This window comes from Mya arenaria, chromosome 11 (genome assembly GCF_026914265.1).
Source record: "Mya arenaria isolate MELC-2E11 chromosome 11, ASM2691426v1".
Classification (NCBI taxonomy): Eukaryota; Metazoa; Mollusca; class Bivalvia; order Myida; family Myidae; genus Mya; species Mya arenaria.
The window spans coordinates 25,819,979-25,843,184 of NC_069132.1; the positions used below are offsets into that span (position 1 = coordinate 25,819,979).

The 23,206-nt window shown below is 33.6% G+C and overlaps 1 protein-coding gene across 4 annotated transcripts in view; it reads left to right on the forward strand.

Annotated features, from left to right (window-relative positions):
• Positions 1 to 23,206, forward strand: part of LOC128207677 (hypoxia-inducible factor 1-alpha-like) — a 151,615-nt gene that overhangs the window by 22,614 nt on the left and 105,795 nt on the right. For all 4 annotated transcript variants that reach the window (XM_052910744.1, XM_052910742.1, XM_052910743.1 and 1 more), the window contains one exon: positions 2,789 to 2,961. In XM_052910744.1, coding sequence (XP_052766704.1) covers positions 2,844 to 2,961 — 118 coding nt within the window. In that variant the 5' untranslated portion in view covers positions 2,789 to 2,843. The remainder of the gene's footprint in view (positions 1 to 2,788; positions 2,962 to 23,206) is intronic.

Below are 23,206 nucleotides of genomic sequence, written 5' to 3' on the forward strand. Positions count from 1 at the left end.
GGAAATCTTCCGAGACCTTCTCTCAATTGGATTCTTGCATGCAATATGTTCTTTTTGTAACATGTTGCTTGTTAATAAATGATGCCTAATGGACAATCTATAAAACAAGTGGGTTAATTTACAATTCTAAAATTACAGTTAAAGCAGTGATTGTGTGACAATTCCTTAAACATGAAAATTGATTCGTTTGCAACATGCAACACATAAGATATATGTATATTACTACTTATTCTGTCTTTAGAAGACAAAAGTAATTAAATGGTATGTTAAATGACTATTATTATTTGCATGTTCATTTAAAGGCACACATATTGTGACATGATTGTGTCTCATGTAAAGCATGACTGACAGAAATGGACTACTTTGTCTGGCATCATTTGAGGCGTTACAGTTTCATTTCAAATCAAGGACAGTAGGTCAAAGGTCTAAGGTCATGGTGACAGGCGACACATTGGATTCTAGGAATTCTAGTTTATATAAGGGATCTTAACCAGTTTATCCTCTCAGTCATTAGCGAGATGAAATTTCATTTAGTTCATTGGCCAGGCTGATTCAATGGTTTATTCCCTTAATATCAGCTTAAAACACCAGTTTCCACTTGAAATATCATGTTTGTAGATAGCTAACAAGCCAGGAATGTGTATGTATTTATAGTGTTAAAAAACGTACTTACATAATATGGAACATACTGTTGAATGTTGTTAAATGTCATTTATATCAGAGAATCTTTGCAATTATAATATGTGACATTTAAAATGCTAGACAGAAGCATTTCAAGATGAGAGGAAATCTTACAGGAGACAGGATTAGACTTTCGATAGTTCCACTCATGAAGTGGAAGGAGATCTAATACAAGAGTTCACTGATTAAGTGGAAATGTATTGCGTAATTCACATTACCCTAAATATTATACAAAGTATGAGACCTTTCTCCAATTATTGATGTTGTCATTGTTGTCATATTGTTCTATGTGCTAATTTTATAATATGGTACAAAATAAAATTATAAATATTCATGACAATTTGCGCCAATGTGTTTACCGTAAATCATTGTGTATAGTATTTTTTCCCACAAAATTCTTATAAATAAAATGCCTGCGTCTTATATATAGTACTAGGCTATTGATGTTTTCCCAAAGTCAATATTATGTTTGTTTACATTTCACTTCAAAGGGACCCTACTCACATGGATTAATGGATTTAGTTATAACGGCAGTAGACATTTTGGCATGGTCAGCAGACGACAACAAACAAAAGTAGTTGATTATTTGAAAGTTTTGAAATTGTACGATTGTTTTTACAAAGTATGATTCTGTATTAAAAAACAAATAACCATGCATCAAATTGTGCAGGCGCATCATTGTGCACTGTTTATGTATGAAGGTGTGAAAAACTCCTTCTACCTAATTAAACTTAGCTTAAGGCTGTTGCCTTATTACCAAAAGTACAAACTGTTGTGATAATAGTGTTGTTCGTCCAATTATACCACATGTTTGAAAATCTTAAGTAAGGTGTTGAGAACATTTAAGGGGGTACAAATTATGGCTGTTCCTTGTACAATTTGCGTCAATGACAAATAATTTGAAGGCTTTGCAGAGAGCGACATCGGGATGATTAAAATTGTTGTTAATTGATTAATAAGTAATGCAATTAACTATTTATGTGCTCTGTACCAGTGTTATTATCATATATTTTATTATTTATGTACATGTGCTGTACAGTATGCAATAACCTTTGCCATTTTCACAATTCAATAAAATTTGTCACAACAAATATGGTGACCGCCGATTTTGACATTTTTTCACTGCTTCCTATAATATTACAATGCTATTAGTGGTATTTAGTTTTTTCCCTTGATATTTGCTTGTAATTTTCTGCCTACGTCTTATATTCGATAGCTTCCTAATAATACACAATGACTAACGGTAATAGTTCTATTTAAAATCACTGCTGTTGAAGATGTCACCAATTATTTTTTTAAACAAAATAGGTTGATTCTTTGAGAATTTCTTCGAGAATGTCTTAATGTCTAATTATTGGAAAACACATTTTTGTTAAAATTGATTTCCTAAATTGTGGTATTTTATGAAATGAGTCAAATTAACAGAAATTAAGAGGTGAGACCTCAGGAATGTTGCTATGTGTATTTTTAACAATGAATTATTCTAAGGAACTTCACAGAAGACACAAAGTACAAATTCATTAATTATGTTTAATTTAAATTTAGAATGCAGAAATTTAAATATACTGGATTAATAGAAAAAATACCTCAAACTAGAAGACCACAAACTGTAACTGATTATGAGACTTACAAGCTTACAAGCAAAAACATCGGATACAAAGCTATCATTTTTGGGCTGTGTTTGTTGGCAAGATGTAGTTATGTTGGTGAAAGTAACAATAAATATAAATGCAGAAAAGTATGAAGATATGGCATATTTCTCCCAAAAACAAGCACATATTTCAGGCTGACAAATCCCAAGTGCATCTGCTCAGGTAGGCTTATTGTTTACAAGGCCAGGAATAATGTTAAATCCTCATCCACAGGATATTAACATTAATAAAAAAAACTTCTCAATATTCGTAAAAAGAAAAAAGTGGGTGGGGGAAGGGGATGGTAAGCAAAAAGAGTTGAAATATTTTCATAGCTGGTGTTGGCATTGATATCATGCAAAAGTTTTAAATTTGGCCATAATTTAAAGACCGTTTAATATATTTATATCAGGCTTGTTTTATTTAAATTGTTTATTTCATTTTTAAACAACTATTCTTAAAACTTCTGTTTTCAGAAATGAAAAGTCAAAGGTTGCTGCTAAGGTCCGTCGGGATAAGGAGCACATCGCAATGACAGAGTTGTTGAATGAGTTGCCGATGGATACGGAAGTTCTGAACAAGATGGACAAGGCTGCTGTGGTCAAGCTGGCAATATTCTTCTTCAAAATGAAACAGTTCTTACAGAGAGGTAAGAGAAAGAAGTTCATGATTAAGATTCTGTGCAATCATCTTGTTTTAATTGAGAGTGGTATAATATCTGTGGCATTGATTGTAGGAGAGTGTTTTTTTTATTTTGTCTATGCATTAACTCCAATGTTGAAACGGTAATTATCCAAGCAATAAATAGCATGTGGATATATAGATTACAGCGCTTTTTACTTGTACGCATACTTATTATTGAGCGTTGACAACAATGTACAAAACCTTTTTTTCTCAGTTACAGTACACTCAAGAGTTAGACCCACTTTCCATTTCCCTCCGCGGATTTTCGCTATTGCGGCCAAGACAATGATTTTATCGACTGTCCGCGTTCCTCAAGAGTTTGAATTTAAGGCCCTCGGAGGGTGATCTGTCAACCGAAGAATAACAAACGCGGCGATCCTCGGAGGGGTTAACTCCGCGGAACTCTGCAGACACTTGATAAGAATCTATGCTAAAGTTATTTTTTTTATTAAAATTTTCAACCGATTACGACGGCTCCAGTAAATTGCTATTATTCTTTTCCTCTGCCTGTTTTGCATGAAGTAAAGCTTACCACAAGAATGCAGTCGTATTTCACTAGTTGTACATGCATCTTATAAACGTGTTTTTGCTAATTACTGAATACATTGATAAACACATTTCACCCGAGAAAAGCTAGTTTACACATTTTTGGAAAATCAGGAGGTCAAACACGCGTTCAAAGTTCAAAGCGCATGGTTTTGAAGGCCTTCTTGCCTCGTTTTCTGTGGAAAATTCCATTAAACATCATAGCTATTTTTAATCACCAATAATGAATAGTATATTCTACATTGTATTGAGCACGCGCTTGACGTCAGAGGTCATGGTTCAGAATCGTGTAAAATGTCGGCTGCTTTATGATGCAATACAATTAGTGGCAATAATTTCATGATTCAATGTTTATTATTCAAGACAATATTCAATTGACGCTTACGGACACAAATACAAATTAAACACTGGTACATGTAAGAATCTTTTACGTTTAACAATGTGCATACATGTAAGCATAAAAATAAATAACTTCTAAACAAGAACGATTTCTTGCTTATCTGATTAGACTCGGGAGTTCCGCCGCGGGATGATAAAATCTGACGATTTCCAACTTTATCGTTCGTATTAAACTCGGCGGTAAGCCAGCCACTCCGAGGAACTCGGGGGGATTTTAGTGAGGGCAACAGTTTTACCATTGGAGGTAATCTGCGATCATCGACTTTATCCCTCGGAATAAGCGAGGAAAGTGGGTCTAACTCATTGAGTGTACTGTACAAAATGCTACAGCTTTAGTTAAGTAATAAGATGGCTCAAACAAGGTTTAAAGTTTTGAGATTCTATTTCAGCTGAACAGCTTCATCATTTTCAATTTAAGCAACAATTATAGAAATAATTTTTACACCTTTGTCATGTTACTGTTTCATCGGAATTGTGGTATCAATACAATCATGGTCATCAGTATTAGAAAGGTTTTGATTTTAGCTTGCTGCAGGATTATTATTGTTGATGGTACTCATTCAAGATACCTATGATTGCGGCCATCCAATTAATGGACCTTTAATATTGATAATGACAATTTTTAGAGACCTGTATTTGTGCTTAGACAAATTGAATGGCTCTATATGTTATCAGAAAAAATATTGAAGGAACTGAATAGATTGTTTGACAAATGTACTTTTTCACCCTGATGTAATTGAAACACTCCTTGAAACTAAAAACAATGCAATGACAGCTAAATGAAAACTTACTTTGGTTGCCATGGTTTTTTGAGCTCTGGGCATTTATTCCATTTTTGTAGTTAATGGATATTCTCAGAATTTCGTCCCTAGTAACAACTCAAATTAGGACATGAAGCTCTAAATTTTTATTAAAGCTGTCATCAGATTTTTGAAGGCCATAAGGTTTCATTGTATCTAGATCATGTTGTATCTGATTATGTTTGAGGTCTTGAAATTGCCATCGAATAATTGCTCTTTAAGGGCAAGTGGTGAGAATCAGTGTGTGTAAACCATGTGATAAATAGCGTCATAAATGCTACGTCGGAAGGCAATATTTTGATTTGAAAAAAGACTTTAAACAAAGATAACTTCACTATTTCTTCACCATTTTAAATGAAACATAGCGCAGTCTACGCTGCTTATGGAGCCACACCTTCGGTCTTTTACCAGAATTTGATTGCGAGTTTAGTTTCTTAAAACACTTCAACAAACCTTTTCACAATACGGCCGTCTGACGGAGCACTGTCAAAACATTATTTTGGAAACAGGTTTGTGGAAGTGTTTGATGAAACGAATGACCTCATCAAAATTCGGAAATAAAACAAATGCGGGGCTCTTTAAGCAGCATAAAGTGTCCTTTGTTTTATTTAAAATGGTGCTGTAAATGAAAAGTTATCTTTGATTTAAGTCTTCATTTTAAGCAAAGTTTTGCCTTCCGAAGTAGCATATATGACGCAATTTATCACGTGGTATACACACACTGAGAATATACCTTGGTCACATTTGCATAATTGGCTCCTGTTAGAAAAAAATGTGTCTTTTATATTAATTAGATAACCAATGTGAAGTAATATTTTGCCAATTTTGCATCAATTACTTCTGATTTAAATGTATGCATATGTGCAAATTTGCAAATTTGAAAAGAGTAAAACCTTTCATTGAAATTGATCTTGATGTTTTTTCTTTAAGTTTATTTAATTCCCTGTTTTACAAGTTTTATACTGTCATTATGTGTAAGCTTTTGATATTGTAATTTTAACATAGTTGCCCAGTCAGCTGCAACTTACTGTTAGGAGTCTAAATCAAGCAGTGAGTCAGAGAGATGACTAAAATAAATTTGCTTCATTTTTAAACAAACCCATTCATCCAACTAGTTTAAATCAAATAGCTTCCTTGATAGACTTGAGCTTTTATAAGTACTCAATATTGTGCTTTTTTGTTCTTCGAAGAAACATAAGGATATGTTGTTTACGACTTGGTCTTTAAGTGGCAAGAACTGCAGCATGCAATAATTTTGAGGCCATTTAATGTTGGCCGTAACTGTATTTTTTTCAAAGATATCCTCATGAAAGTGACAATTCTTATCAAGCAAGTATGCTAATTCTTAGCTGGAATAAAAAAAAAATTGTTTAGAGTCATTGGTGAAGTGAGGAAAATGAACGGAGTGTGTGTATCCACTTGCAGTTCTCCTCCTGTGTTACAATAGTTTAAAATATCATGAAAATGTATGAAAGTGTTGCTATATGATGTTCACTGTGTATTTTTTATGTCTTTATAATGCACTTGTGGTTAAGAAAATAACAGGTTGAATAATTAAATAATAGAAAGAATGAGCAATATTCATGTATATTGATTAATTTGTTTCCTCGTGTAATTACTTTGGGGAAAATTAGCAATGCATTTGTTATAAAAGTAATTCTTGATCATGATGCCCTAGAAATCTTGTCAGCTAATTTTGCTCTTGTAAATTGGCCTTATTTTCATGTAAAGTTGGGGGGGGGAGTTGGGGGGCAATAACTCCTACCTGTTTTAGGTATGATCATTATTGTTTTCAGCATTTTTTACTTATATACATAGATATTATCAACTAGTTGTTCTGATAACTCTGGTTGAGATATTTCTACTCAAACCCTTCCAATCATTTGAGGAAAAGGGGCAATCTTGACGGCATCCATTTATATTGATATAAAATATTGTTTCATTAATACTCCCTCAGGTGATGTTTTTATGATATTTGTTTTGTGTTTTGGATGAGATAAAATCGTATCTAATGCATCAGTCCTAGAAATTATAATGCTAAAGGTATGGTTGTTTTTTAAAACCTTTTTGACTTTATGGGGACTATAGGGATGTGCAATAATTGATAAATTGAATTATATTGCCATACGAAGCAAATGTCATTAAGTATCGGTATGCTTTGGCAAAGTATCAATATATTTTTATTTATACCAATACCAACAATGCATTTCATTAACTATTGAAAACAGGATTTATCAACTGCTTTAAAAGGTGAAACAAAATAATTCAGTAAGACAAAGTTTTGTTATATGCTTTCCGGTGCTTTATAAAGATTTATCAGTGAAATAAAAGTGATATATCACTGTTTCAAATAGTAAAATAACATTTTGATATTTTCACTGTTTTGAAATTTTAGCTTCATTTTAATTCCAAATCGAACATTTGCGCCTTGTGAGTGAGGGCTGCAACACAAATTTAATCATGTTATCCGAAATGTCATAATGTTTGCATACAATTAAGTGTGCTTTTATGAAAAACTACAATAAACTGTCATTTAAAATAATAAAAGGAAAATTTAATTAACTGTATAAACATCGCATTATATTTAGATATATAAATATAGCTTTTGATGGTCACTCAAGGAATTATATTACAATCTTACACTAACATAAACAATTATCCTCTATATAATTATTAATTTAATTGTTATTTCACTTTGTCTGACATGAATGAAGATGGCCTGTTTTAAAGAGACGAATAAAGATGAAAATAAGCATACATCTTACAGATTATCAGCAAGCTCTTTGTATTTATCATTTTTAAATTTATAAATTGTGATGGCGATATGTTATGGACAAAGTGCACAATATCGCAATATGATATTTTTATACAACGTCCATCCCTGCTTCTGACGTAAAATCATATTTCTAGATAGAAAAGCCAATCAAGAATAAGCCGCTTCAAAATGATACATCTTATATTTTGTACATGTCTAAGTATATGTTGTAAATTAACTCAATTTGATAAAATATTAGTAATTTCTGACAGGCTTCAGAAAAAATAACTATATATAGGTTTATTTAGACAGTTTTGGTCATAAATATTTATTATTATTAGTGTGAAGATCAATTTTGTTTTAAACACAATTAAAACCACTACAAATGAACAAATGAATAATATTATGCAAAAATCTTGAACTCTTTCAAATGTGAGTTTCTGTGTCATAGTGTTATTGTAACCCAATATTTGGCATTAATGGTTGAATGACTTAAAAAAGTGAATGAAGTTTAAGTCTGGTTTATTTTACTGGTGTTACTAAAAAAAGAATTTAAAGTCCTTCAACTCATTTTAAGTCAAGTTTCAAGGGCAGTTGATGAGTTGTTACTTTCAGTTTAATAAATGCATTGTCATGATGTAAAATTGCAAGCAGGATGCATAATTAGGTAATACATGTTTAAAACAAAAGGGGAACCTTAATATCTTTGCAGAAAGCAATTAAAGAATATATTACGCAATAATTATGGTAATGATGTTTTCGTGAAAATTTGGTAAAAATCTTTCAGCACGTCCTTATCTTTATGATTTTTCTAAGCTGTTTACTTTTAAATGATAGATAGGGAAAAAATAAGATCGCTATAAAACATAATGAAGAATGATGATATTAGCTGGCTGTTGCTGTTTTTGTCACTACTTGTAGTTACAGCTGCTGCTGCTGCTGCTGCTGATCATGATGATGGTGATGATGATGATGATGATGATATGTTCTTGTTGCTACTGTTGTTGCTGCTGCTGTTGCTGATGATGTTGCTGATGTTACTTGTTGATGTTGCCGATTCTGCTTCTGCTGCTGCTTCTGCTTCTGCTGCTGCTTCTGCTGCTGCTGCTGCTGATGATGATGATGATGATGATGATGATGATGATGATGATGATGATGATGATGATGATGATGTTTATGATGATGATGATGATGATGATGATGATGATGATGATGATGATGATGATGATGATGATGGTGATTATGATAATAATAATTATAATGCTACTACGTGCTGTTGTTGGTGCTGCTGGAGCTGTTGCTACTGATGATGATGATGTTGCTGATGGTACTTGTTGCTGCTTCTGCTGCTGCTGCTGCTGCTGCTGCTGCTGATGATGATGATGATGATGATGATGATGATGATGATGATGATGATGATGATGTTTATGATGATGATGATGATGATGATGATGATGATGATGATGATGTTTATGATGATGATGATGATGTTGCTGATGGTACTTGTTGTAAATTATTTTACTGCAGCTGCTGCTGATGATGCTGCTGATGATGATGATGATGATAGACTTTGGGCAGATGCCATTGCCATATTGATTAAATCACCACTGCTAGCAAAAATGTTCTTCTAACGTCTGCTTATAATTGTAGATCTATTTATTTATTTTGAATAAATAAGCTTCAAAGATGATCACAACAATTAACCATTACTGAACATCCTGTGTCACCTGATTAGCATGCTCTTGATTGCATGTTTTTAATGTTAAGAATTGATGGCAACAAAAAGATACTGAATTCTTAGAATGATAAAAACAGTGAATAGCAAGTTTTGTAATGTATTAAATAGTGATGTGTATATAACAGATTATGCGAGCATGACGTCTTGTCTACCTTTTATATGTTGACTTGAGAAATTATCAGATAGTTTAATGTCAAAATTATGTCAATTTGTGCACATGCTAACTTGATGTGTTGACATAAGTTTTGTCCACAAATCAGATTAAACATGATACATCAACTTCACAAAAAAGAAGTCAACAATGCAGCTGTTCAACTTAAGTTCTGTCAACAAAAATCCACTTAATAGGTGGACAAGTCAACATAATTTTTCCAACCTGCAGATTTATAACAAATCAAGTGAACATAAAACAAGTCATCAAGAATACATGATCACAATATCAGTATGAACAATATATATGCTTCAATAAAATGAAAATGCATCTTGTGAATAAATTGTCTTGTTTTAAACTCATACTAAATGCTTTGTCATGGTTAGAGCATCATCATCAAGCTAATTAGAATACTGCACAAGTTGAATAATTTATGTTTTCTACTGTTATCTATGACCTGAAGCTGTCATGTTTGAAAAGATTTAAGAGAAATTAGATGATAATAAATTATTTTAATGACATTCACTATTAATATGTAATTAAAGTATTTCATATGAGTGCACTATTAAAACTTAACAGAAAAACTGTTGTTCTCAGACAATGAATTATTTTATCTTCAAAAGCATAATAAATAGTTTAATGCAGTATTTGACTCGAGACCTACCATATGTCTAATGTCAAGGTCATCGTCTTAGGTCTGGGGCTTGAGACAACTCCATATTATCTTAATTCTACGTTAATTGAAGAACTTTCATGAAACTTAAGCGCTGTTTACAATAAGGGATGCAACTACACAAGTTAATTCACAATTCTAAATCAATAATTGCAGTTAAATTTCAGTATTTGGCTCCGGACCTACCCTAGCTATGTCAAGGTCACAGTCTAAGGTCTGGGGCTTGAGTCCACTCTAATATCTTAATTAATTTATATTACTTGAAGGATTTTCTTGAAACTTGTTCACATCAAGGGATGGAACAACACAAGTAAATACACAATACTAAATCAAGGGTTCGAGTCTTGCATTTTGTGTATACAACAATATCTTCTATTATAATGTACTGCAGGATTTTTATGAAACAAGGTCTCTGTGATGTTGTACACATCAAGATGTCATTTCTAAGCAGTGTTAGAAGTACATGACTGTACGATTGAGAGTTTGAGCCCTGCATTCTGGATCCTTTTCAATATTTCTTACATTTATGAAAAGATATTGGTGAAACTTAGTCCACATGTTCTGCAAACCTTGGTATCTAAATTGCCATTGAACTATCAAGTCAATATATGAAATTTGACTATGATGTAATCTAAAGTCTATAACTGAAACACTCATTAGTCGACATAATGTTTATAAAAACTGATATAAATTATTTTCATTTACATTATATAATTATCCCCCGCCTTGAGGCGAGAGGATATAGTAATGGTAAGCGCGATTCCGTGCGTGTGTGTGTGTGTGTGTGTGTGTGTGTGTGTGTGTGTGTGCTTGTGTCCGTCCGTCCGTCCGTCCGTCCCACATTCATTTCTTTGCATCTCCTCTTACATTGATGATCATAAAGTGAAGCAGCACATATTGTTGGGCCTTTGTGATTTGATCATTTTTGAAAGAGTTATTGCCCTATGCTTATTTTAAATTTAAAATTGTTTTCTTTGCAACTCCTCTTACATTTTGCATGCGATTTCTACCAAACTTTCACAGATTGATGATCATAAAGTGATGCAGCGCATATTGTCGGGCTTTTCTGATTTGACCATTTTTGAAAGGGTTATTGCCCTTTGCTTATTTTACATTTAAAATTGGTTTCTTCGCAACTCCTCTTAGGTTTTTCATGCGATTTCTATCAAACTTTCACAGATTGATGATCATAAAATGAAGCAGTGCATAATGACAGGTTTTCCCGATTCGACTATTTTTGAAAGAGTAATTGCCCTTTGCTTATTTTACATTTAAAATTGGTTTCTTCGCAACTCCTCTTACGTTTTTCATGCGATTTCTACCAAACTTTCACACATTGATGATCATAAAGTGAAGCAGCACATATTGACAGGCTTTCCCGATTCGACCATTTTTGAAAGAGTTATTGCCCTTTGCTTATTTTACATTTAAAATTGGTTTCTTCGCAACTCCTCTTACGTTTTTCATGCGATTTCTAACAAACTTTCACAGATTGATGATCATAAAGTGAAGCAGCGCATATTGTCGGGCTTTTGTGATTTGACCATTTTTGAAAGAGTTATTGCCCTTTGCTTATTTTACATTAAAAATTGGTTTCTTTGCAACTCCTTTTACATTTTTCATGCGATTTCTACCAAACTTTCACAGATTGATGATCATAAAGTGAAGCAGCGCATATTGTTGGGATTCACGATTCGGCCATTTTTGAAAGAGTTATTGCCCTTTAGTTATTTTACATTTAAAATTGGTTTCTTCACAACTCCTCTTACGTTTTTCATGCGATTTCTATCAAACTTTCACAGATTAATGACTATATAGTGACGCAGCGCATATTGTCTGGCTTTCCCATTTGACCATTTTTGAAAGAGTTATTGCCCTTTCTTTATTTTACATTTAAAATTGGGATATTGCTGTCTGTGACCGCTCTTGTTTCATTTTGTGTTTTAAGCTTATTCGAATAATAAGTAAGCTTTACTTCTCGCCCCAGAGTCAGCGTCCGTCTTGAAGATTGTTGGGCAGGTTGGCATTCAATAGACTTAATACTTCATTCACACAGTTGTTTAGGACCATTATACAATGAGGTTACATAACTCCATAGTATCCTGTATACATATTATGGTCCCTGATTGACTGAGGAACGTAATTAGTCTTATATTAGGTTAAAGTTTAAAGGCACTCAGGTTTAAAAGTTTAGGGCAAGTTGGGATTTTTATAAACCACTTCTCTACCCTTCATTCAATTGCCTTACGTAATACTTCACACAATTATTGAAGGGCATCTTACAATTAGGCTATATAACTCCATTTTAACCCTAAATACAAATTATGGCCCTTGATTGACTTTTTTTTTTAAATTTATTTCTTTTGACAGGCACATTTTTATACTTAAAAGAGGTTTTCACAAAGGAAACACAAGTTATTAAAATGACTTGCATCATTGTTCTGTTGGCTGGAGGGAAGGTAGCGTTAAAATCACCTATAGTATTAATAAATTGATCGAATAATTATCCCCCGCCGAATCGAAGATTTCGGGAGGGGGGTATAATGTTTTGGCATTGTCCGTGTGTCTGTCATTCCGTCTGTCCTTCCTTCCGTCCGTCAGGTACCATATCTTGGTAGTCATTGATCAGAAAATGTTCAAACTTGTCAGAATGTTTCCCTTGATCATATCTCGACCACTTGTAAAATTAGTTCACTAGGTCAAATCTTAGAAAAATCTTTGGAACATACTAGAGGCATATACATGGTCAAATATTAATGAAACTTAATCAGAATGTTTTCCTTGATTAACTCTTGGGCGTAAATAAAACTGGGTCACATATGATTGAAAATTAGGTCACTAGGTCAAATCTTAGAAAAACCTTGTCCGGAACCATATCATGGTAATGATTGGTCAAGTTATGTTCAAAATTGGTCATGATGTACCCCTAGATGAAATATGGATCACTTCAAAAAGTGGGTCACATGGGGTTAAAAACTAGGTCAAATCTTAGAAAAATATGGTCAAATAGTCATATAACTTAATCAGAAAGTTTTCTTGATAAACCCTTGGACATGTTTTAAACTGGGTCACATGTGATAAAAGTTAGGTCACTGGGTCAAATCTTCAACAATCTTGTGGGAAACTATTTTATGGTGGTGATTGGTCGGATTATGTTCAAACATGGTCAGAATGTTCATTTGGGTTTAATTTTAATGCGTTTTAAAAGTGGGTCATATGGGTCAAAAACAAGGTCAAAAGGTCAAATCTTAAAAAATATTGGGAACACACTAGAGGCAATCTAATATTCATAAAACTTAATCGGACTGTTTTCCTTGATTGTTGGTTGAATTTTTCGAAACTGGGTCACATGGGGTTAGAAATCAGGTCAGTGGGTGAAATCTTTGAAAAATTGTGTCCCGAACCAAACATTGGTATTGAACAGTCAGTTATGTTCAAATTTGGTCAGAATGTTTGCCTTAATGAAATCTTACACGTTTTAAAATTGGTCACATGGGGTAAAAAAAACCCAGGTCACTAGGTCATATATTACAGAAAGCTTGGGAACTCTTTAGAGGCAATACATCTGCTCTAGTTTCCATGAAACTTAATCAGAATGTTTGCCTCAATGCAATCTTAGAATAGTTTGTAACTAGTAGGTCATGTGGGATCAAAAATGAGGCCACTGGGTCAAATCTTAAAAAAGAATTGTGGACACTCTAGAGGCTATATTTTTTTGCAATATATCTGGACCAATATGGAATGTTGCTAAAAATGGAAAAATGGTTAATTCTGAATAATTTAAGTTTAGGGTTGACATATTGTGACCAAACTTGTTATATTAAAGGAAGAGTTTATGAAGACCTTTCATTGGATTGCATTTTGGGCACCTAGTGTTCAAGGTCATTGTAACTAAAAATAGATAACTGTTTGGTACTGAATAATTCTAGTTTAAGGATTGAAATATTGTGAACAATCTGGATATGTAGGAAGTGTTTTTGGAGTACTTTCATGGGATTGTGTTTGTGACCCTTAGGGTCAAGGTTACTGGTACTAAAAATAGAAAAAGAATGTTGAAACTGAATCTCACATTATAGGTTTATTCAATTCTGTCAATCATTGAATACCTGGTTTTGTCTCACTGCAGCGTTTCTTGTTTACTTTTTAATTTGACTGTTTTCATTGTTTTTAGCAGACACATTTTACATCATTATTGTATTCATTTCTAAGACAAAGGGTGTAGTCTAGCATGCTGTCCTTCGACAGCTCTTGTTATAATTTGAAGATTGTTTATATTAGTTAAATGACCTTTTGTTTTCAAATGTGTGTTAGGGGTATTCGACTGACTGATAATGATTCTTTTTAATATTATTCTTGTGAATGAATCATGATCATTCAACAAGGTAGTTCAATGTATATGATAATTAATTGGCATAGTTTTATCTATCAATCAAATGATAATTTATGTAACATCTTTTATGTCTGAACCTCAGTGATATTCTTTTTTTATGATATTGATAATAAGCTGTACATGCATACTTACATCAGAATAAACTGTATGCTATGTTATGTTATGTTAAATTACACTAGCTATTTCAATTATAATTTCTCTCATCCTTATTATTGGTTAATTAATATTACTGCAGATGAGAATGTTGCTTAATAATGTAGATGCATATCTTACATGCAGTTTATTGCTGTACAATTTCTCAGTCTGTTGTAACAATGAAAGGTTTGTTATGTTAGTGTAATCAAAGAAGTAATAATCAAATTTATGATGTAACTGAAACTATTTAGATAAATATAACTTATGCATCAGAGATCAGAGGCCTGTTGGATGAAAGTTGTGATAGTGGTGGTGGTGGTGTTGGTGGTGATCTTGATCATGATGATGATGATGATGATGATGATGATGATGATGATGATGATGATGATGATGAAAATGTTCACTATCAGGATGACAATGTTGATAAATATTACACTGATGGTGATCTAACGCTGATCGGAAGATTCGGCATTTTGTGTTGTTGTTTTTTCAATATTTATAAACAATTGAATTCTTTGATGGACATGATGTGCTGTTTTATCTGTTTTTATCTGTATTTTCTTTACAATTTCCTTTTCAAAACATGAAAGAGTAGCTTTATTAATATAAGAGAAGTTTCTCTAGGAAATGAGTGATGGCATGCCCCAATTATTACCGGAATGATGACAGTGATCATCGGAAGTCCTGTTGCTGCGAAAATGGATGCCGCTCAGTAAATGTCACCCAAGAAGGTGTTCCCTTAATCTATAAATGTAAAACATCATCTGAGCAAGTTTTTAGAAATGTCCTCAGTTTGAACTCAAAACAGAAATATTTCATGTTCTTGTTACAAAATAATTGGCAGTGTTGAAAAAGTCATAGATGACTATATACAGTTTAACCCTTACTTGTAAAGCTTTGTCAGAAAATATGAAATACTTATGTTTTGTTTCATTTGAAAATTCTAATTTCTGAGTCTTAATTGCAGTCACTTTGCCCCAGCAATTAAATATTGTTCATGAAGATGGCAATGTCACAGCATTCTCAAGGCAATAGCATTTCTCCTTGAAGTTCTACTGCGTTTCAACAGAGTTCTAGTTTGTGATTGTCTCATGGTGCTATCCCGGCGCTTCCACTGCATGCATCGATTTGTTAAAGCATGTGCACTGCATGTGTATTGCGCTTTCACTGCGCTGACGGCATACTGTTTTGCACTACCTACAAAAACGTTATCTTCTCCAGGTCTCCGTTCTTTCATCTTTGCTTTCAAAAAGTTGAGATCATGCTGCAACCTGCAAAAGGTCTGCCTTTGTACAACCACAGTCTATCCCAAAGCCTCCCATGCCTTGGGGGCCCTCCACTGTCCTCGTCTCAGAATGAGATCCAACGCGTCTGCATCCTCCTTGATCTGCTTGACCTGCATATAGACAAGCAGTGGTCCTGTTTGCTGTTGCAGATCAGTCATGATGAATGAATGATTATTTGCATATATCATGCCATTATACTATTTGTTGGGTTGGTTCAGTGTCATGCAATCACTGATTGACACAGGAGGAGCGCATTGGGATCGCAGTGATTACAGAAGCAGCTCTGTACAATTTTCATTGACCTGCCATGTAAGCGCGATAGGGACGAAGTGTCATCTCAGAGAACGCTGTACGATCGTTGGGAAAGCTCCACCGATTACCATTGCATTGGTAGTATGACCTCTGTGTGCTTCCGCGGCAATCCTGTGGTGTTGTAGGAGACTTAACTGCCCTGCTACGAAGACCTGTGTGTGACACTGATTCCCACTGCCCTCTTATCTGCTAACCCCGAGCAACGGTGTTTGTTTTGGGCATGCTAAAAGTGTGCGCGTTATCTCGGCGTTCTATGTGATCCCCTTGTGTTCTGCACTGTTGATGCCACCTCATTGCCAAGGCAATGCCTTTGAATCCACCGCACCCAGATTGATGTTTTTGATTTTCTGGTCGGCCTGGATCTTTTTCAAAATTACCATTATGGAAATCAATATTATATTTTTTAAATATTAACTTCAATGTCTTGAGTCAAAAAAACAATCTTTAAATAATTAAACAATCTTAAAAATAATTAATGATATTTGTTGATACTAAAATGGCACTTAGGAACTCAATCCCTCCACTGGAGATATGCTTTTGGGGCTGGCTCTGGCTAAAAATTAAACAAATTGAGAGTTATCACTGAGTCCTCAGACATGACTGGTATTTAAAACTGAAGGGGTAAGGGATATGAATACATGCTTTAGGTAAGAATATAAGCTTATCTTTCTTTTAGCATTCCTTTTATTGTTTTGGTTTTTCATATATTCCATGTTATAGGAGAAAAGGTGTCAAAGCCTGCACATCAATTCTGGGCATAGCTTCTTCACCCCTGGGAATATTGTGGTGCAGTTTCTTGTTTTGTCTATCCAGACTGACTTGTCAAATGTGTTATATGTTTCTTAATTGTTTACATTACTGATGGTCTTTAAGAGTAAATGATATATCAAATAGGGTTTTGAAGAAATATCAATCCTGGTTCAACAACAGCTGGTTACATGCACAGTAATGCTTTCAACATGATTTATTTAAGCAACTTCAACATCTTCATATCTGACTTAAAATGTGCAACATAAGTTATAAATGTACAAAGTAACAAAAATCAAATATGTCATTTAAGCATGTTATACCAACTTGTTATTCGTGGTCTATATCAGCACAAACCCTGCACTGGTAAAATGCCTTCCAGACTTGCATGAAATATACAGGAATTTTATGTTGCATGGCTTGTTAATAAAAATTATGGCAAGTACTAGTGTAAGAATTCGGGCTTGTTCATCCAGAATCATTTTTATAACTATATTAATGGTTTGATTTAGTGGAGGTTTGTTTGTAAACAATTATGTAAACAATATTACATTAAAAAACATTTTTCAAACATTTGTTTTCTTTCATTAAAACATTTTATATTGCTGATACAGTTGAAATAGTTAATATTATTACAAAAGGTCATCAAATTAGCACTGCTATAAGACTCAGCTTTAAGTGGGTTATTTCGAGGTTAAAATCAAATCTGGAGTAGAATGATACTTTTGACAAAAGCTGATTTCGTCATTAAGAAGTAAAATCTTAAGGATTCTATTTTGTGAGAAATTTTGTTTGGACTTTGATAATACATGAATATGGTTTAGGTTTTATTCCGAATAACAGACGATACGCAGTTGTGTGTGTACTCTTATATTGCCAAGGGAAGTAACTTGTGCACGTAAATTCCGTCTTGTTGTTGATAGACCTCACTGTTTGAACTGTATTGTAGTACCTGGAAGGGAAGCAACCAAAACAAACCAAAAATGTTTTGAAATTCAGTTATCTCCCTTTTTAGAGTTCAATGTACAAGGAACATTTTTATCCACATTTTTCGAATAAATATGATTGAACAATAAAATTGCACTCATCTCCATGCTTGTGAAAAAGGAAACATGGCTTTAAGGGAATAACACAAGGGATACATGTTTACTCTTCCATTTTGTAAATACTTTAAGACTTCCATTTTGTAAGTGTAATTAACCCATTTCATTCAGAGACCCAGTTAGATATGATACCTTGAATATCTGGGCATTTTCCAATAACTGATAAGCCATCTGACTTTATATGACCATTGTGTTGTATAAACACTAATAACTTCTTTATTATTGGTACAAGACCCAATAAAGATTACATATTTGGAAAGGAAATAAAAATCTGCACATGTTTATGTAAGTTTTATTAGCAAATGATTTTAAATGAATTATTTTTTGCAAGTTAACCAGGTGATGATGAAAAAAAAAGCACCAAAAAATAAATATGCACAAATTGAAAGGAAAAAAATCACACATAATTTATTTTCAAATGTCACATAATCCAATGTATGAACGTTTCTAAATTAATCTATCTTTAAAATGCAGAAAGAATTATGCAAATATTTTAAATCTATAAAAAGTTATAACAGTTTATATCATCCCAAGTCCACTTCGGAGCAAATCGGGCGGGTGGATGTTCATCGCGATGTTGGTTGGCATAGCAGTTTGAATCCTCGACCAGTAAGGTCCAGAAGTCTTGCCCCATAACTGTTTTATTGATGAATGACAGTAGTGCAATAGCCTGGCTTTCTTGGGTCATATTGTTCTTTAGGACCACCATTCTTTGTATTCCCACTTGAAACCTTGGGGTGATCCTCTTTGTCATTCAATCATTCTAGAACTCCTCAAGATCGTCATAAAAACTCCACCAAATAATGCAAATGTCATAGTTTGTGATTTCTATCGATGTTTTAATATGTCTTCTGTTTGTATCAAACAAATTCACATAAACTTAGTCATTATAACCATCCCAATACCACTATCGTCACTGAGGTTGAAAGTCCCATCCATTTCAACCAAAATTTGCATCAAAATCGCAATAAAAAGCTTAAATTTAACTTAATTTAGATTTTTGCTTTTTAAAATTATTTCTTCAATAAATTTTTCTGCGCATCTATCGGCGCATAACATCCGGTCATTCCGGAAAACGTATAAACCAGAAACAATACAGTCAAAACGAAAGTAAATAAAGTGAAAGATCAGTACGTCAAAAACTACACCTTTAGGTGTATCCCGCATGTAAAGGGTAACTACACCAAAAGGTGTATCCCGAATGAAATGGGTTAAAGGAGCTGTACTCCGTATGATGAAAGAGCGAAAAAAAAAATTGTCCAAAACTTACATAAACTTGGACAGTATCGACAATGCATTGAAACTTACTAACAGTTTTTTCGTATTTTTCCATTAAAAAAGATTACTAGGTATGTCTACCTAGTCGAATTCATTCCTTATGCCTGATTGGCTAGTCTATGTTATCATGCAGGGCTCGAATATAAGCTTGCATTTTGCTAAATGCAAGTCAGTTTTGCTGATAGCGACCTCATAAAAAATGTACTCGCTAAAATTGGCGAGTCCCATATTTCAAAACAAAATACAAGAGGACAAACGGTAATGAGAAGCCAACAAATATCTAGTCTCTCAGACACTTTACAACGGATACCAGGTAAGCATTAAACGCTTTTGTGACACTGATCGCATATGCTGATTTGATGAAGTAGTACACAAATTCCAACACAGTGATCTCCCCTGACAAGCGGAGACGTACAGCAAAGGGAAGAAACCACTGTTTGTGTGTGCGATTCGATACTATTTGGGGGTTTTCCTGAATATTACACTGACATTGTTGGACAAAAGTTTTATTCAGACCAATTAAATAATGTGAAATGAAAAAATGTCTATTGTTCTATTGATTAAAAGAATTTTGTCATGTGTTCTTACGAAAAAGTAATGTGTGACACTTATTCATTAAACATTCAACTAGAACTTTTATTGACTTTTATTCGGCATATAATGCTTACTTAACCAAATTTAATACTTAAGAAAAAAGCAAGTAACTGATTGAAAATTCGAGTTGAAAATTTACCCACTTGCAAAAAATTGCAAGTAGGAAAAAAGTTTAAATTCGAGCCCTGTCATGAGATATTACCAAGTTAGGTATATAGCTTAAATATTTCAACTGTTTAGGGTAAGCCTTCCTAGCCCAGTGGATACAACACTGGACTGCATTTTGGCGACACCGGTTCGAACCCGGTGTCCGACTCGATTTTTTTTATACATTTTGGTATTATTTTTACAATTTTTTTTTTTTTTTTTTGGTGCCAATCTGGTGTTCAGTTCCTTTAAGTGTTTATATGATGAACATTACACAGACAGAACACACAATAATGATTTTGGTCATGCAAACTCATTTATCATCAGATGTGTAATGCGTCAGACACATTATTTTCATGACGCATAGAATGTTATTATTGAATGAAATGGAAAATGTCCGCTGTCACGTAAAAACTGAATACAGACAATTAAGTCAATCAATCACGCGTTCAGAAAAACATATTGTCCTCTCCATTTGCTGAGATAGAAAGGTTCATTTTGAAGGAAAAAGCATGGGGAAACCCCACACTGGTTTTATTTAGTGTCTATCATTTATTAAGATTTTAATGGCTTTTTGAGTTATTTTCGATATTTAATATATTCAACTTGAAAAAGAACACTGGTAACTCTGGATGGTAAATTTTATCTTTGGTATGCTTAATTACCTCCCTTTGGTTAAGATTTTACGTCAGTGCACCTAGCATTGTTTCTGAAAAATGCACAGAGTGCCACACCAAATCTTTGTAATTCATTTATACTGCCACTGTTTTCCAGCTTTTGACAAGTATATCTAATGCACATGTGAGTTACTCCCCCCACCCATCCCCCAACCCTATTTTGGATTAGAAATTTTTGAAATGCTGTAATCTTCTTTCACGTAAACTCCACAGGGAGATGTACTCTAGAGTCAAGTTTTTAACTCTTATTTAACACAGCAAGGGTTATATGAGGACAAGGTATCATCAGACCATGGCAAATATTTGCTGATATCCAATATGTTTGATGTACTGTTAAATACAAATGGCCAGATATGAATGACATACATAAACTGAGTTCAAGGTTTTCAAGTCTGGACCTTTCCATTCACATTTCTATGTGTTCACAGAGCTTTTTTTATCTTTCACTTTGCTTACTTTTTGCAAACGTTTTGATAATCAATGGCAGGAGTTTCAATTTGTTTGGTCATTTTGGGGCGAGTTTCTTTATAATTATTTTTATTTCAAATATTAGTTTTATAAACTTTTTTATTAGTTCAGAACAAAACTGATAATCTAGTTTGACTTTGTCAAATTAATGTCAGTTATAGAAATGTTTAATTGTTATGTAAACATACGATAAATTAATTGACTGAATGCTTGAATGAAAATATCCTTATCAGACAATCACAATTTTGTTTTTAAGTTGAATTTATTTTGGCAGTGGTGGGTTAAGAAAAATAAATACCTCGCCTTAAAGATAGGAAGTGTTTCATGGTAAAGTTTGAAAAAAATGTTTGGTATTGTGATGATTTAAGACAATAACAAGTTTGCCAAACATCTCTCCAGGAGTTTCTTAGAAACTGATGGCTTCAATTTTCCCAGTAAAGACACATCCTAATAATAAGAAAATATTATAAAAAAATTATCCTGAATTATCCTGATATTGATTCCTGTCTGGTATAGTCCCATGACTGTCAAGTTCAATATTTATCAAAGAGATTGGAGATGTTTCTAACATGCATTACTTCTGCCAACAAAAGATTTGCCAACACCATTTAGCTAGAATAACACAATAAATGTTGAATATTTCTTAGCATTTATGCTGTTGTTGATTTTTGTGCTGCATTTTTTCAGGCACTGACAGTTTACTACACACTTGGGCATTCTGTTAGTTATGATGCTACTGTTTGTTAGTACACACATGTGTCTGCTGTTAATTGTGGTGCTATTATTTGTCTTGACACATATGTGTTTGCTGTTAGTTGTGGTGCTACTATTTGTTACTACATACATGTCTGCTTTTAGTTGTGGTTCTACTATTTATTACTAGACACATATGTGTTTGCTGTTAGTTGTGGTGCTACTATTTGTTACTACATACATGTGTCTGCTGTTAGTTATGGTGCTACTATTTGTTACTACACACATGTGTCTGCTGTTAGTTATGGTGCTACTATTTGTTAGTACACACATGTGTCTGCTGTTAATTGTGGTGCTATTATTTGTTTTGACACACATGTGTCTGCTGTTATTTATGATGCTACTATTTGTTACTACACACATGTCTGCTTTTAGTTATGGTGCTACTATTTATTACTACACACATGTGTCTGCTGTTAGTTATGATGCTACTATTTGTTACTACACACATGTGTCTGCTGTTAGTTGTGGTGCTACTATTTATTACTAGACACACATGTGTCTGCTGTTAGTTATGATGCTACTATTTGTTACTACACACATGTCTGCTTTTAGTTATGGTGCTACTATTTGTTACTACACACATGTGTCTGCTGTTAGTTATGGTGCTACTATTTGTTACTACACACATGTGCGTGCTGTTAGTTGTGGTGCTACTATTTGTTACTACACACATGTGTCTGCTGTTAGTTGTGGTGCTACTATTTATTACTAGACACACATGTGTCTGCTGTTAGTTATGATGCTACTATTTGTTACTACACACATGTGTCTGCTGTTAGTTATGGTGCTACTATTTGTTACTACACACATGTGCGTGCTGTTAGTTGTGGTGCTACTATTTGTTACTACACACATGTGTCTGCTGTTAGTTGTGGTGCTACTATTTATTACTAGACACACATGTGTCTGCTGTTAGTTATGGTGCTACTATTTGTTACTACACACATGTGTCTGCTGTTAGTTGTGGTGCTACTATTTGTTACTACACACATGTGTCTGCTGTTAGTTGTGGTGCTACTATTTGTTACTACACACATGTGTCTGCTGTTAGTTGTGGTGCTACTATTTGTTACTACACACATGTGCCTGCTGTTAGTTGTGGTGCTACTATTTGTTACTACATACATGTGTCTGCTGTTAGTTGTGGTGCTACTATTTGATACTACACACATGTGCCTGCTGTTAGTTGTGGTGCTACTATTTGTTACTACACGCATGTGTCTGCTGTTAGTTATGATGCTACTATTTGTTACTA